The 17,532-nt window shown below is 39.8% G+C and overlaps 1 protein-coding gene across 2 annotated transcripts; it reads right to left on the bottom strand.

Moving 5' to 3' along the window:
* Positions 1 to 2,605: 2,605 nt before the first annotated feature.
* GRSF1 (G-rich RNA sequence binding factor 1) lies at positions 2,606 to 17,083 on the bottom strand. 2 transcript variants are annotated; one of them, XM_036852833.1, is made up of 10 exons: positions 16,616 to 17,083; positions 13,917 to 14,073; positions 12,685 to 12,840; positions 12,144 to 12,287; positions 11,206 to 11,341; positions 8,472 to 8,656; positions 7,399 to 7,520; positions 5,696 to 5,831; positions 4,963 to 5,038; positions 2,606 to 3,984 (listed from the first exon to the last, which is right to left on the bottom strand). In XM_036852833.1, the coding sequence occupies exons 1-9, from the start codon at positions 16,970 to 16,972 to the stop codon at positions 4,989 to 4,991; spliced, it is 1,443 nt and encodes a 480-aa protein (XP_036708728.1). In that variant the 5' UTR covers positions 16,973 to 17,083; the 3' UTR covers positions 2,606 to 3,984; positions 4,963 to 4,988. The 2 variants fall into 2 exon arrangements, with proteins under 2 accessions (XP_036708728.1, XP_036708729.1); XM_036852834.1 differs by lacking the exon at positions 16,616 to 17,083 and adding an exon at positions 16,312 to 16,374.
* Between the last annotated feature and the right edge of the window lie 449 nt (positions 17,084 to 17,532).

The following is a 17,532-nucleotide window of genomic DNA, read 5'->3' as shown; positions in this document are numbered from 1 at the left end:
TATAAATTACAAGTGCACATACTCTGATCATTTATCCTACAGAGAAATTTATGTATGTACAAAATGATACAAATTTATACAAGGTAATTCATTTCAGCAGTATAACAGCAAAAGACTGGAAACAATTTACACCTTCATCAGTAAGGACAGGTTAAATTAAATACACCCACACTGTACAATCATTATAAAAAATGAAAAAGGATTTTATATACTGATATAAAATATTTAGGATGTAATTAAATGGGAAGAAATGTACAGAATAGTATGCATACTATGCTATAATTTATATTTTTAAAATAAATGAAAATGCCTATTAATATTTGCTTATCTATACAGTAAAATCACTGGAAGTTTACATTAGAAACTGATGACAGGGTTGCCTGAGAAGGGGAACTAAGTGGCTGAAGTGTAGGATGGGAAGGAAACTGCTCACTGTATAGCCCTTCATATCTCTTGAATTTTACTTCCTTCAAAGAAACCACAAAATTTTAAAATTATTCTATTTATTTTCGTATCATCAAGGTTTAAGAACCAAATTAAACCTTCCTATATCCTATTCCTGAAATTCAGTAAGAAAACCACCCAACTAAAAAAACTGGGCAAAAGATCTGCACACCTCACCAAAGACAATATGGTGATGCAAATATATACAGATGTCAACATCTTGCACATTATGGAACTGCGAATTAAAACTAAGTATCACTACACACCTATTAGAATAGCTAAAATTCAAAACACTGACACCACCAAATGCTGGCAAGGATGAGTTGCTACAGGAACTCTCATTCTTTGCTGGTAGAAATGCTAAATGGTTCAGCCATCTTGGAAGACAGTTTGGCAGGTTCTTAAAAAACTAAACATAGTCTTACCATATGATCCAGCAATCACACTCCTTGGTATTTACCCAAATGAGTTGAAATCTTATGTATACACAAAAACCTACACACAAATGTTTATAGCAGCTTTATTCCCTTCGTACAAACTTCAGAGATTTATTTTCTGATCTGCTGAATTCAGGCAGGAAAAATGTATTCCTACTACATTAGAGCAATTTTTTTTTTTTCAAAGCCCTGGAACTTAGGCACTTGACTGCTGAGATATACCATTCTACTCTATAATACAGGTCCTATCAATTGAATGTGAACCCTTTCACATAATTTAGGGAAAACTCTCAAAATAATGGAATGTTTTAAATTATAAAATGATCAAGATGTAATCCAGAGAAAAATCTCCAAGTGAGAATCTGCTAAGGGACTGTTCCCGGCAGAGGATGCCAATAGGGCATGTTAACTAATAATAAGCAGGGTCACTGCCTCAAAGTGTCACCTAGATGGAAGTGGCTTTCTCCTGCTTCTTTCTCTCCACACCACAGAAGTGAGAAGGATTTACAGCCTACTGCTCCACAGCATTCAGCCTCCCTCGTCACCTGGCAGAAGCGTCTCACCCAGACGTAGAAAGACAAGCACAAAATGGTTCTGCTTAATTCTCTGGCAAAAGTGAGTGTATCAGATCAGATCACAATCTTCAACAATCTTCTCCTTGGTATCTACATGCTCCGTATGTGTCTTCCCTTGCAATTCTTTTGAGCTAGCCAAAGCAGGATACGGGTAACATGGACATATCCAATCCCACTATTTCTGAGAGCTTTACCACAAAGGAAATTATAAAGACAAAGAGGACCCAAAGAGAAGAGCAGAATTCACTGTCATTATTTCGTGCAATAGCAAATGATGATGCATAATCCAGTCTTGTCAAATTTCAAGAGGGAGAAGTATGTCTTTAGATTGGATAAAAATAAAAGATTACTTTTATTCTATTATCTGTTTTTCTTCCCTTTCTAGTAACTACATTTGCCTTGTCAGCAATTATTCATTTACTAACGTAAATTATGAGCAATAACCTACTAAAGGAAGTACAGGAAAGTATATGAATTCGTAGGATGACTTCCCAAGAATGCCCACCTTTTTTCTGAGAACTTGGCCACTAGTGTGACAAGAAGATACACCCTTCAAGCTTACCCACCACATAATATCTTAATGCTTTGCTCTCATTCTTTTCAGAGAGATGTGCAAGGGAAAGTTTTAGCTTTTTTTTTTTTTTTAACGTATTTATTTATTTGTCTGCACCGGGCCTGTAGTTGCGGCATGCGGGACCTAGTTCCCTGACCAGGGATCAAACTCTGGCCCCCTGCATTGGGAGCACGAAGTCTTAACCACTGGACCACCACGGAAGTCCCTCATTAGGTTTAAAATAAAGTAATTGCAAATGAATTAACTCCTCACCAACCCCAATCCTAATCAACACTACAGATTTTTTTCCACAGACCTACCGCTAGAGGGAGAAAGAAAAGATCGCATTCTAGTAGCTCATACGGCTATAGACACCAGTTCTTACAGCTCAATACATTCAACCACATATGAAAATACATTTCTATTTAGGTCATAATAAGGAAGATGTTAAGCTGGTTGACTGAATCATGCTCTTATAGGATGATAAAAGCAAACAACTACAAATTAACCATTTCTTCTTATAATAATATACCAGGACTTGATGTAATAATAATGTACTAGGTTGATTCACACACTCCAAAATAAATACTCTTAGGTAATCTTCAGCCTGAAACAAACCTTCATTTATTGACTACTTACAGTACAGTGATTCCGTATCTTAGCTGGTAATCAAAGATGGTTATGTATTAAGTTAGAGAAGACATAATCTCTCTTCCAGATACCACCTCTCAGAAATCTGGGCTAATTAAACTTTAAGAACTAGAATTGCATCTCCTGGTAACCACGTGACAGTCGTCACCCTGAGAACAGGAACAAGGCAAAGAAAACATACAGGACTTTGATTCTCCTACACAGGTACACATAAAGTTAGTTTATTAATGACTACATTTTGAAGCCAGCCATTTTGATCCAATATTTAAATAACAAGCTGTTTAATATTAAAGCAGAAAGTACTGCCACAATGTGACAGAAATACAGCTTTATCCATAATCCTTTCACACGATTATACGTTAAATGCTATTTTTAGTTAAGCAAGGCACCCCTACTTGTTCTAAAATATGGAATGTGCTACCCCACTGAAAAAGCAAATGAGGAGACTCAGATTTTTTCCTATCTAGAGCTGGTTTAAATTCAAGTGAAGCCATTAATGTCCTTACCAGTCAGGACTGTTATGACATGTCACTTCACAGTACTGAGACTAACACACACCTTAAGGTCTACCCCAAAATCAAAAACAGGTGGGGGGCAGGGGTCAGACAACTTTTACATTAAGACTATAATTGCCTCCTTAATTATACAGGCACCAATGTTAAATGCCTTTAGTACAAGGCTTAGAAAGGCAAAACATTTCTAAAGACATAAAACTGCCAAATTGTTGTCATTTACACTCACTAACCTGTGGTATTTATTTTTTGTTTTGATTGTTTTTTTAAAATTCCTAACCCTATCTAAGTAACCAAATACGCCTAAAATTAAAATAACTCTGCCAAACCATAATGGTTCAAAGGTCTGAAACCTTTCCTTGCTTTGGTGAGTATTTGGTTAAAATAATCAGTATTTCGTTCCATGAAAAGTTTCTCATCAGAGCTCTTAATTCACAGGCAAAAAACAAAACCTCAAACAGATCATTTTTAAAATGGGAGAAAGATTTTAAAGGACAGTGCTGAATAAAAATATGTAGTCTTTACACTGGGTCACAAATCGTCTATGAAAACTGTTTAATCATTTAAAATAAAGACCAGATTTTTAAATCAGATCCTGGACAGTTTAAACAAAAAAGTAAATCTGTGGTTTATTTCATAATCCCAAACTGAATCTTTCCTTTTTCTTTCTAAACAGTCTATTATGGAATTTTTCTTATAAGCAATTAACCCAAAACCCCCAAATGGTTTCTCTAGCAGTTGCTGCTAAAAAACTGGAACTTTAGATCCCATGTCCAAGAAAGATGTGCAAATGAAATGCTTCTTGCTTCATCCTGAAAATAAAACAAAAAATGTTGCATGCTTACTCAAAATGAAAAAGTGTTGTGCACGTTCCCATACCATTTAAAACTACAAATTCAATAGTTTTTTTTCTTTCTGATTTACTGCAAGTTATCTGACAAACCAATTAAGCTAAGGTGAAGAATATTAGGTAGGCATTAAGTGTTTGCAGCCTGGTATGAAGATAGCAGATTTTCAGAGTTGGGCACAGAATTTATTTTGCATAGATTTTAGCTAATGTAAATATTTAAGTCCCACGAGATTGTGGGACTTTATATCCAAAAATAGCCTATGACAACTATAGTAAAGAAATGCCCCATGTGTTTTCAAGAAATCACTACAGGTAAGTGTCTTAAAGGAATGCCCCACTACATGTAGAAAAATGATCACAATACAATACATTAAAAGATTTTACGGGGAAAAAGACAACACATAGCACTGAGTCAGGGAAGGGACATCAAAACATATTTAGTTGATTTGTCACAGATAAAACTCTGAAATCTATGTACTACCTAGGACAACAATTTTCATAACACCATTTCAGGAAAAGAAGAAGTGTTACATTAAGTGTATAAATCCATGACACACCCTGGTTTCAAATATCTAAAAAATATCTTAGAACTGAGGAAATGTGTGTAAATTTTATAGGACGACAAGCTAACACAAGGCATATTTTCAGTGTATTATAATATGCAGCTACTAAAGATGAAAAGTTCTTTTTAAGCACATAGCATGATGAATGTTGGGAATGACACAAAAAGATTCTAATGGGGAAAATACTCAAAGCCACTGTACGATCATAATGAATTCTATTTCCCAGGAGAATTTCATTCCTTATAGTCAGGCTTCAATTATCATTAGTTTGATGTTTATTAAAAAGAGAATGGTTTTCAACCGTATTATAAATTTGTGAGTTAATGATTAACTTATCAACTGAAAATAATTTACACAATTGCACCTCTTAAATTTACCTTATTTTCTGGAATCCCTGGAAGTCTTATTTTCCTTTCGGACATGAATTCAGGAACAATTCAATATATCTATGGTCTGAGAATGACAAAAAAGGATCCGTTCTTAACCCTCTGCCTTCTGAAAGCAGATCGTTTTCACTGAGATGTTGGACACTACAGGTGTCTGTCCCCAGGCCAGCAGGGACCTCTGAAGCCTTCTTCATGACCTGGCTTTTTTTCCCATCCCATGGTTTTTCTAATGGATATTTAGGACTTTTGTAATCTCATAGCTATCCAAGCTCCACTTCCTAAATTTTAAGAACTTTAATCGAAAGTTAAATTGAAGGTACTGTTTGTAGACACTTAACACCCATGAAAGCCCAGCCATCATGACAAATCCCTGAGTGTTGTCTTCAGAAAATGATGCTGGTCATGACAGCTTCAGCATCTCCTGTTTTTTGATGCTCAGCTCCCCCTGCTGATCTCAGAGTTTCCTGGCTTCTCCTTCCCCCACCTCATCCCTTTGCTGTCCTGTGTAGTGATCTGGTGAGAGAAACTCCTGCTTACTCCCCCACCCCTACCTCTATCCCCCTGCACTACATATGAGTTTCAAGATTTATTATTGCAATAAAAGTGCTTTATGCTGGCTTTTCTCAAAACAAAAAAACAAAAAAACCCACAGAAAACAGAGAAAGGCATTTGTAAACAAAGATAGACATCAAAAATAACAACAAAAACCATGGGCAGCACTTACGAACATGGGACCGATCCTTGAGCATAGCTGCAACAGCGTCCTCATGGGTATCGAAGTGCACATCAGCTTCTCCAGTGGCCTTCCCACTGGAACTGTATTCCATGGTGATTCTAACAGGCTTCAGTGGAGCAAAAAACTAAACAACAAACAAAGGAAGCCAAAAGGAACATAATGTTACTAGGTCAATTTCTAGAAGTCTGGTGGCTCTGCATTTTTCTTTCAGACTTTGATTCATACACCTGATAAATTTATTTTTAGGAAATCTCTTTGAGCAACAACATAATTACACATCTACCACCTCTTCTGGCTCTTCTGATCTTCTGAGAACTCACGGTTACATTTCAAATATCTGTTCAAAGAGAACTTAAACTATATATACAACACAATAATATACAATAGTTATCTAACTTTTCTTTATACCAACAAGGACCACTTTTATTATTCCTCCCACACACCTCCTTTCCCGTTTCTAAAAACTGTCCGTCAAATATACTTTCTTTTTTTTTTTTTAAATATTTATTTATTTATTTATTTGGCTGCACTGGATCTTACTTGTGGCATGCGGGACCTTTAGTTGTGGCACGTGGGATCTAGTTCCCTAACCAGGGATCGAACCTGGGCCCCCTGCATTGGGAGTGCGGAGTCTTAGCCACTGGACCACCAGTGTACTCCCTACACTTCATTTCTTAATAATTCATTTTTACCATGTTTTAATCAAACATGGAGCTGATAATAAGTTTCTTATCAGCACTACCTAAACAGAGCTACCACACTGTGTGGTTAATATTCCAAACCAAACCAATTCTTTAATGAGACTGTGCAACCTTCATTTGGGTAAAAATATGATTACTAATAGGTTTTTTGAAATAATAAAGACAATTCTGAGGCCCCACTACTAACTAATTCTGAAGCCCCACTACTAACTGGATCCTAGATTTGGATCTACCTTAAGCACACATCCTGGAGTTCAAGAAGTCAATAAGGACTTTGTTATTTCATCTTTTCATTTCATAAAGTATCTATCATAAAATGAAAATATTTTAAAAATTCCTTTTCTCAAAAATCAGGGAAGCTGGATGCAAGAAGGCTATATGGTGTAATGATAACTCCAGGCATTTAGGAGTACTAGATTTGTGTTTAGTACATAACTGCCCTGTGACAAATGCTCTCGGAGTCTCTTTCTTAAACTCAAAGATGAATGGGTTGAGGGACTTCCCTGGTGGCGCAGTGGATAAAACTCTGCTCCCAATGCAGGGGGCCCTGGCTTGATGCCGCAACTAAAAGTTCGCGCATGCCACAACTAAGGAGCCCACGTGCCGCAACTAAGAAGCCCACATGCCACAACTAAGACCCGGTGCAACCAAATTAATTAATTAAATAATCAATTTTTTAAAATGAATGGGTTGAACTAATTTAGAGAAAGACCAAGCTTTTTTACGTTGAATACTTAACCTACGCCATATTATTTTGCATCTATGAAATGCTATTATCCATTATACACATGATCTTAAAATGTAATAAAACCCACACCTCTCAGCCAAAGAAAATAAAACAAGCCCCCACAACTGTGGAGACGCCACCTTGCTGTCCAAAGACACTACAGAAATACTATATTTTTCTTCTCTACCTTCCCTAAATAGAAGTTCAAAACTTTACAACTTCTGTTCAAAGCTATTGAGATTGGACATCTTACGGCCACACACATTTATAATGTCTTGGGCATTGGCTTGGAAAGGCAATCCTCTCATGTGGACAAAATGTAGTGAAGACGTAGTTCCAAAATCAGCAGCCTCTGGAAGCTTTTCTGACATCTCCTTAGGCAATTCTAAGAAGTGGGACAAAAAGCACCGTCAAGAACATAAACACTTCAAAGGTTATTAGCAGATTATAATTAGGAATGATCTTTATGAGAAAATCCTCAATTACTCTTGAAATACCCTAGTAACGAAGAGGGTTTCAATTTTAAAAGCCAAGATGATCTGAAATTTCTGCTGCCTAACAAGTATCACCTGAACACTCATAAGGATTTAGTGTCTCAAACCATTACCAGATTACAAAAGAACGTACCTTTCTCTAACAACTGAGAGACGGGAAAATGATTATGAATGAAAAACTAAAGACAAGAGCAATTCCCTGAGTTACAGTCACTTTGAAAAAAAAAAAAGGAATAAATATGGTAACAGGATAATCCTAGAGCACAAACTTAAAAATTATTTATCAAACTTTAAAGATTCCAAATGTTGCTTTGGGATTAAGAATCAAAGGAATAATTAAACACAGAGGCAAACAAAACACCTTACTTTAGTCAACAATCCTGCTCTCTACACACATCTTTTCCCATTTTAAGTTTAAATGCTGACATCTTACTTCTTTTTGTTATATATGTGCAACCCAGGTTTTGACAAAGAATCTGCAAAAATGATTAAATTAAAAAAAAATGCCTATGAAATAATTAAGACCTTCTGCATGTATAGTCAACCCTCCATATCTGTGAATGTGGAACCCGTGGATATGGAGGGCTGCTTACGGGACTTGAGCATTCATGGATTTTGGTATCCGCGGTGGGTCCTGGAACCAATCCCCTGGGGATACTGAGGGACGACTGTATTCACAGCACATACTACACTCAAAGACATATTAAACATTTAACTCAATTCCCTTTGTCCTATAATCTACAATTTGATACAACATGGTCATAAAAAGAAATTTTTTTTTTAACAAATATCAAAACATACAAGGCAGACCCAATGAGTTTCAATAAGAGGCAAATCCTTACCTATTTCCTTCTCACTTTCAAAAGCCGTCATGGGTCGGATATCCTCACTTACTTCATGTTCTTCAAAGACCATTTCTGGCTCAGTTATATACTTAGCAGTGGGAGAAGATGCCATTTTCTTTCCCTTATGAGAACCAACATGTGTTCGAACTTCATTCCTTCTGCTTGGAAATATCTCTATATATCTATGTCAAAGCAAAAGTGAACAGGCATAAATGGTACAAAGTAACTTTACATTGAACTCTTTTAAAATAAAACATGCAGGGCTTCCCTGGTGGCGCAGTGGTTAAGAATCCGCCTGCCAATGCAGACGGATCTTGCCGTGTCCTGAAAGATCCCACATGCCGAGGAGCAACTAAGCCTGTGCGCCACAACTACTGAGCCTGCGCTCTAGAGCCCTCGAGCCACAACTACTGAAGACCGTGCACCTAGAGCCTGTGCTCCGCAACAAGAAGCCACCACAATGAGAAGCCCGCGCACCGCAACAAAGAGCGGCCCCCGCTTGCCGCAGCTGGAGAAGGCCCGTGCACAGCAACGAAGACCCAACGCAGCCAAAAATTTTTTTTAAAATAAATTAAAATAAAACATGCATACATATTATTTCCGACAGCTAACAAACACAGGTGTCCAAAGACAACAGGTGGGGCATAAAGTAAGAATGGACATAGATATTCACCCATGAAAAAGTACTCTCAACAGAGCAGGTCACTGATTTAATCCTCCCCAAGATAAGTTTTCTTCATATACATTTTAACAATGTTTTCTACCCTGTTTTGCTTCATGCGGACAAATATGCAAAGGTTAACTGTGTGTATGAAAAGAATCTAGTAAGAAAGGTTTCATTTTGTTTTTTACAGTTGATTAACAATCAATCTCTTGAGGTCTTACAATTCAATTCTGTGAAAATTAATCGTATGTGTTTAAGATATTACAAGTCACAGTATATGAGGAGCTAACTTCTCCCAGGACTTCACTAAGAGGCTAATGAGAATTAATGAACTAAATGTCAATTCTAACTTGCTATCTGTTTGGCTGTGGAACTGTTAAATCCAAGCTTCTGGAACCAGTTTTATTTTTCTCAACAATACTTTTCCAAATTAGGTTACTAAGCTTGAATTGTACAAATCCTTTGCATTTGCAGACCTAGATGTGAAACATTCCTTAATTTACTGAAGAGATCTATACACTGCCTTGATGTTCCCACATAAAAACATATTATTGACGTGTTCCCAGTTATAAGAAAATATGAAGAGTACTGAAAGAAAATTAAGGGGGGGTGTGTGTGTCTTGCATGTACTTTCTTCATTAAAATTTTTTTAATAAAGACCTTTGAACCAATTCGATACGTAGATCCTGAAATAGAATGACTTTGGAATGACTTTTTTAAACTTCAAAGAAGTCAAGAAAAAAGGTCAGAAAACGAGCAAGACAATGAATTAAAATTTGACAATTTTGAGTACTCCCCCAAAGTTAAAACACAAATGAGCACACACAAAAAGAATAAAATAAAAGAGAAAAAGAAGAAAACTAAACAAAACAACACAAATGAAATCAACCCATCACTACGTGTATCCTAGTGTGATATGATATGCAGTATACAGTATCGTCTATAGAGTATCTATATCAAAACTGTTAACCTGAATCAATCTAAGACTTTAGGTCTAACTTCCAGTTTTCAGGAAATAATAGAGAATACAAAGGAACAAGTTAAGTGACACCGTGAAGAAGCAAAAGGATAAACACAGAACGTGAGACACTGTACAGGACAACTGACTCAATTTCTTCAAAAGCCAATTGCATCTTGGAAAGGGGGAGGGGGGCTTCCCTGGTGGCGCAGTGGTTGAGAATCTGCCTGCCAATGCAGGGGACACAGGTTCGAGCCCTGGTCTGGGAAGATCCCACATGCCACAGAGCAACTCGGCCCGTGAGCCACAACTACTGAGCCTGCGCGTCTGGAGCCTGTGCTCCGCAACAAGAGAGGCCGCAATAGTGAGAGGCCCACGCACCGCGATGAAGAGTGGCCCCCACTCACCGCAACTAGAGAAAGTCCTCGCACAGAAACAAAGACCCAACACGGCCAAAACTATAATTAATTAATTAATTAAAAAAAAAAAAAAAAAGGTCCACATCGAAAAGGGGGAGGAGAATTCCGGTGGCCCAGTGGCTAGGACTCCATGCTTTCACTGCCGTGGGCCTGGGTTCAATCTCTGGTCAGGGAACTAAGATCTCGCAAGCTGCTCCGTGCAGCCAAAAGAAAAAATAATAATAATAAAAAGGGAGAGGGAACATAAAAATAAAGGAAATGGGGATTTGCTCTAACTGAAGAGAAATGGAAGCATAATAATCAAATACAACGTATGGACCATGTCTAGATTCTGGTGAGGGAAAAAAAAAAAAGCAACTGGAGAAAGACATTTCGGGTATAAATGGGAAAATGTGATTAGACTGGCACTAGATAATAAATTATCGCTAATTTTGTTAAACGTGATAATATTGGGATCATATAAAAATGTTTTCTTAAAGATGCATACTAAAAAAACAGATGCAGCAAATACAACAAATGTTAAGAATTTGTTAATCTAAGTGATGGGCATTTGACAGCTCATCATACTACTCTCTCTACTTTTTCTGTGTTTAGATAATTTTACAGTCATATTACACTGCATTCATCAAAACGACCCAAGGTATTGGCCAATATGATCCTTCTGCATCATTAGTTATCTGCTTCACTCACCGGTTGCCAATTTCTTCCCTGTGTTTCAAAAGGGCTTGGTTGGCCATTTCTGGTTCTTCAAACTGCACATAGGCTTCTCCTGTTTTTCTTCTCCCTCTATAATCCATGACAAAAGTAATGTCTACTATGTTCAGTCCTAGGATGTCGAAAAGTTATTACAAATTAGTGCTGCTAACAGGAGCTTTTTTATTCTTAGACTTAACACATTCATTCACATACTAAGAATTTTTTTTAAATTTTATTAGTAAAATTGTGGGGCTATTTTGCCAGTCCCAAAGCTGAATTCATGCCTAATGGGAAGAAAATTATTATGCAGCCAAAAGCTAATAACACCCACATATTCCCAGAACATTTAGGGTCCAAGCAGTCCATCTAAAACACACAATTCGGTTTTTTGCCATTAGTTGTATACAGAGATTTAGACTAACATCACTACTGGTGCATATTTTACCCCTAAGAATTAGATGATAATGCTTTTTTTTTTTTTCTTTTTTTACACGGCCGTGCTGTGCAGCTTGCAGGATCCTAGTTCCCTGACCAGGGACTGAACCCGCACCCTCAACAGTGAAAGCACAGAGTCCTAACCACTGGACTGCCAGGGAATTCCCTAGATGTTAATGCTTTTAAATCATATAAATCACTATTGTCTAAGACAAATATAGCTACTCTCATGACAGGATATTTTCCTCAATAGTAAAAAAAAAAACAAAAAAACTCCACATTAAATTATTTTGAAATACGACACCCCCCAAAGATCAGCGTTTTAGGTCAAAACACTTATATAATCTATAAATATTGGCAATCCAAGTGAAGAGTTCTCCCCTGAACAACCTAATATAACTGCATGCAGTTACCAGGAAAAGGTTCACCTAAGATAAAGAAGGAAACAATGGGGGGAAAAGGTATGAGGCCCCAAACACGATATAACTGAAAAGCACCTGCAAAGAAGTCTATAATGTCCTTCTCATTGCAACTGTAAGGAAGTCCTCTCAAGCGAACCACGCCATCATTTACCACAGGTGTAGATTTGACATGCAGGCTCTTCATTAAGGCATCCACATCTTCATTGTTTATCTCATATACTAAGAAAAAGAGCACAAAAGGTATGCAATATTTACATAACAAAGGGAGAAGCATTAAAAAAAAAATCACACTGGGTGGGTTATCCAGGAATCTAAAAACTAGTATTTTTAACCTTACGTACTTCTCTGGAGAAAATAATAAATGACATTTATCAAGTACTTACTATGGGTCAGCTGTAACATCACAACTTCTGAAGTAAACTGGGTCAACGTCCTCATTTTATAGATAAGAAACTGAGATTATTTGTGTGCTTCATTTTCACACCCTGGAAAAGGGTTTTTCATAGTATCTAACTACTTCACTATTCATAATATCTAACACAGGATCAAATGAAGCTGCCTTGAAAAGTACAGTCAATGTAATGAACCCAAAAAGCTATAACACGACTTCACGTACCTTCCACATACCGCTGCCCCATGTACATGCGGTGTTTTTCTAAGGCTTTTTGCACATCCTGCTCTGACTCCATTTCAATTAAGGCATCACCCCTTCGTTTCCCATCTCTATTTAAGAGGAAGTGGATTCCATTCTCACCATTGCGAATTCTGCAGTCTGAAAGTATGTGAGTAAAATCAATTAAAACCAGAAATCAAAGTTTTAGATCAATCATACAAGTCACTAGAATTGCAATCTTCCAAAACCAAACCAAAGCAAGATCCAAAATGCCTGTCATTCTCCTTACACAAACCCCCAACACTGAAGCCATCCAAATGCTGATGAGCTGGTAGTCTCTAAAACGTTCCATGTGGAGAAATAAGCAAACCTTAGCACAAAAACTTATGACCTCCTGATCATTAAATGGCAAATCAGGCTAGGCTCAATACAAAATGTAATATGGACTTCCAAATGCTTCTACAATCAGTTTCAAATCACTTAAGGAATTAAAATATGGTTTATGCATAAGTGTCTTCTTTCATTATGATCATATCCATAAGAACTCTAATATATCTCCTGTAAGAATAATTTAACTTTTCCCCCTTTTCATTAAAGAAAGACATCCCCATACTGCACACTACTTATACTGGGAGCAAGCTGAAGATGTAAGTGGCTTTATAAACTGCTTGATCCACACAAATGCACATCAGGTACTTAATACAGTGTTAACATTGTTTTATAACATTTAAGGCAACATCTTCTAAAGGCTTCTTAAGAGGGAGGAAAATTAAAAATCAGTCAGATGCAGAAACTTTAACTACAGATGCATAAACCTTCAAACATGTTATTAAGGGAATTATATCACTTGCTAAGTGATCTTGTATTCTAAATGTATGTTATTACATAAAAAGCTACTCAACCTATATTCTCACTAACATATTCCCACTAACAGGTTTCACCTTTTGATATGTACATATTAAAACTTCAGAGAAAACTGGTTTTGCATCATGTAGTTTTAACATTAAAATTTTTTCGGTATTCAACCTGGTATATATGACAAATGATACACATGATGTCACTATGCATATGTAACCAGCGAGAATGAGACAATTCCCATCCATCAAATAAGATGTCTAGAGCATAGCCTAACTTGAATTTTATGGGACTACCTTTCAGTCAGATGAAATTACATATTCAAAACATACATAAAAAAAAAAAAATAAAAAAATAAAAAAAAAATACATAAAATATACCTGAGAAAAAGCTAAGCACATCTTCTACAGTGCACGACCACGGTAATCCTTGAGCTCGAATGAGATAAACGTCATCCACTTCCTCTCCTAACTTGGACGGAGGCAATTCATATTCAGGGAGAGGTGGAAGGTCTTCCAGGTAGGTAGTTTTGGACTCCTTCCAAGAGAAATGAAGAAATGTAGAAATATTTCTTGAACAACCTACTTAGAAAATTTATTTTCAAAGTTTATTTCTACAAATTAACACCCTGGATATTATTCTTTGGGGACCATTAGTATTTCAGAGGCAAGAAGTAAAATTCACAAATCTAACTCATCCTATTTTGGCTTAAATTTTACATACTAAAGCAACAAGCATGTATAGCCTAATGGTTTGGCAGGACATCAATTTTATTCCAGGCTTGTTTTTAAGTCCATCAGTCCTGAAGTACACCTCATAATAGTGTTTCAGTTAAGGCAGGACAACAGGGGTCCCTTCAGGTTAACAAATATGTATCTCTTAATCACAGCACACCATAATTAGGCCCTCATCTCAAAAAGCTTACCATCCAGACTAAGACAAGCACACAAGACAGATGCTTTAAGGGCTATAATTAAGATACAAGATATTATAGAAATTCAAAACAGAGCACCAACAGAAGAATCAAGACATGATACGAGATGAGCCTTGAAGGAAGGCTAGAATTCTGAGAGCAATATATAAAGGATAGGCATTCCAGTTTGAGAAGTGAGGGGAAGAAACAGTATGAACAGAAGCCCATTTGCAAAACAGCAATAATTCCATTTGGCTAAACTGTAGGGTACAATTAGGAGCCAAAGAAGATGAGCTGGCAAAAAAAACTGGGTACCACACAGCAGAGGGATTGAGTGTTGAGCTCAGTGTGTGTCGTTAACCTGGTAGGCAAAGGGGAGCTAATAAAAGACATTTAGAAGTGTGTAAATCAACAAGACAGCAGGAGGCTTGGAAAGATTAATTTGTCAACTGGTATGTCAGATCAAATGAATAAGGGAAAGATCATAAAAGGCAACAGCAGTAGTGTGAGGTAACAGGAGCCTAAGACATACCCAAAGAACTCTATTTCACGACACTAAACAAAAACCGGAATGTTGTAAGATTCCAACAAGCACCACAACCATAACCAGGGAAGACAACTCAGGTTTTAAGACTTGCACTCTACTAGGCTAAGGAAATAGATTCCTCTGTACCATCCTACCATTTACACGAAGACTTATGTCTAATTTTAAGGAGTCAATGATAAATGTAAACCTCTAGCAGAGGCCTCATACATTATTTAATAAGAATGCAACAAGCACTTCAATTATCAACATGGGAAGACAACTCAGGCTTTAAGTCAAGTGACTTGCACTCTATTGGGCTAAGGAGAGAGATACTTCACTCCTTTGTATATCCCCATCATTTTCATGAAGATTTACACATAATTTTATGGAATCAACAATAAAAGCAAGCACAGAGGCTTACTTACTAGCAGAGGCTTAACAGATATCATGATGCTAGTCAAATTCACAGAAAAAAATAATCAAGTAAAGAGAGTAACCAGGTCACAAAGGCTTATTAGAGATAGTTTTGTTGTTGTTGTTGTTGTTTTTAATAAGGGCAACATTCCCCATTTTCCCAGAATTCCATAAGCATCACAAGCTTTCACTGAAAAGGGCAGCAGAAAGTATTGGGCCAGGATTCAAATCAATTAGCTCGGCCACTGGCAGACAGCGGCCATGCTGATTAGCTTCCCAGTTTCCCTAAGTTCAAGGAAAAGCACAAATTGAATTAACATAAATATGACCCAAGGCATCAGGAACATGGTAGTCAAAAAGTGTGCGGACATTTCCCAGATGCCACGTAACAAGCAGAAAAGAAAGCCTCTTACGAGGCACAAAATATTTGCAATGTGAGTACTTAAAGCACACACTGACTCAAAAAAAAAAAAAAAATACTGTAGACTCACTCCTGGGTCCCCAAACCATCGCCTCAGCCCCAGACGCCTCCTCTCCTCGGTCCCCCTCCCCCAATGTCATAGTCTCCAAACTGTCCTTCCCATCGGCGGTGACCCATGGTCCTAAAGGACCTTCTGTCAGACGAAGTGAAGGTGCAGAGGTGACCTTCAGTAACTGGGGCAGCCCGCCTTTCCCAAGGGACACGAGAGCGAGGAGAGCGCTGGGGACCAGCCTCCCTCCTCACGAACCCAGTCCACGCAAGTGTGTGCGTGAACCTTCGTAGCAGCGGGCCGCGAGGCGCACCAAGGGCCGCCCAGGCCTAGTGCTCGGGCGGCACGGAGAGTCCCAGCCCTCCGGGGGTCCGGCCTCCCAACTTCACCACCAGCGGGCGGAGAGCGACAGAGATGCGCGGTGGGGGCGTCAACAGCCTCACAAAACCTACCATGGGCGGGCGGGAAACAAGGCCTCAACATTCACCCCCAGCCACACTTACACTGCCCAACCGACCAGACTCAAGAGGAGAACAAAACAAGGAGAAAACCCGAGGGCTGGGAGAGTGTCCGTTGTTCTGGGGCCCAATAGGAGGACTGGGAGGGCGGGGGTGGGAGCGGGCGGGGGGCTGTGGCGCGTGCCGTGGCTCCCCGGGCGCGCACGCGAGGCGCACGCGGAGGGGCGCGGGGGCGCGTGCGCGCGTGCGCGCAGCCGGGGAAGGGTCCCGCGCGCGGCCCCTCTCGGCGCCCACGTACCTGGCTGTAACCGCGCGCCGGGCCCGCCGCCGCCGCCGCCAGCGACTGCGGCAGCAGAGGGGCGCGCAGGGCCGGGTAGGAGGCGGCGGCCGCGGCGGCGGCGGAGGCGGCCGCTGGGGGAGGCCCCGCCAGCCTCCCGGCCGGCACAGGCCCAGTATGGAGGCCCCGCGTGTGAGAGGCGGCGGCCGCGGCGGCCCCGAGCAGCAGCAGCAGGCGGCGACGGCCCGAGACTCCCGAGGGGAATGAGCCGGCGGCCGAGTAGAAGGGCAGGCAGGCGGCGCCGGTGCGCCGGCAGCTGCTGCAGTTGCAGCCGCAGCCCCGGAGCAGCGCCCCGAGGACCCAGCGCGTCCCGGCCATGGACTCCGGAGGCGGCGCGGGGCCTGAAGGCGGCTGCGGCTGCAGCGTGAGCGGAGGGGAAGTGGAATCCAGGGCCGGGGAGGGGTTGCCGGGCACATGCGCCGCCGGCACCAGGGGCAGCGGCGAGTCGGGAGGAGGCGGAGGAGAGCGCGCTGCTCCGCCCGGTCTCCGCCCTCGGGGCGGGGCGGGGCTGCCCGCGGGCCGGGAGGGGCCGGGGGCCGGTATGATCGCCCGGTTATTCTTTCACTCGTTGGAAACTGAGGCCTGAAGAGGACGAGGCTTCCTTCTCTGGAGGGCTGAGCCCTGGAACGGAGATCTACCGACGCTCTGCACTTTCTCCCCAGTCTTGTGACGTGAGGGGCAAAAGGGCCGTTTCTGGAAGGAATTGTGATACTCTGGTTATAAAAAGAGGTTGGGATAATACTGGCGGAGATTTAATAACGGCCCCTCCCCGCCCGCCCAGCTTGGGTTATGTGCGGAAAGCCAGCTTTCTTTGTTTTAAAATAAAATCTATAGATACTTGTTATATGTTAATAACGAATACAAGTATTCCTCCGCTG

This window comes from Balaenoptera musculus, chromosome 5 (genome assembly GCF_009873245.2).
Source record: "Balaenoptera musculus isolate JJ_BM4_2016_0621 chromosome 5, mBalMus1.pri.v3, whole genome shotgun sequence".
NCBI lineage: Eukaryota > Metazoa > Chordata > Mammalia > Artiodactyla > Balaenopteridae > Balaenoptera > Balaenoptera musculus.
The sequence above is the reverse complement of the archived record's forward strand: the minus strand, read 5'-3'. Positions and strand labels throughout refer to the sequence as shown.

Bases quoted from the DNA above. Each gene is read 5' to 3' on its own strand.
- GRSF1 (XM_036852833.1), bottom strand. From the start codon at position 16,972: ATGGCCGGGACGCGCTGGGTCCTCGGGGCGCTGCTCCGGGGCTGCGGC. The intron at 12,288-12,684 runs GTACGTGAAGTC...TCTTTTTCTTAG, and splicing joins GGGGCAGCGGTATGTGGAAG to TATATGAGATAAACAATGAA. The intron at 5,039-5,695 runs GTAAGTGCTGCC...TGTCATTCTCAG, and splicing joins CAAGGATCGGTCCCATGTTC to ACCATAGATATATTGAATTG.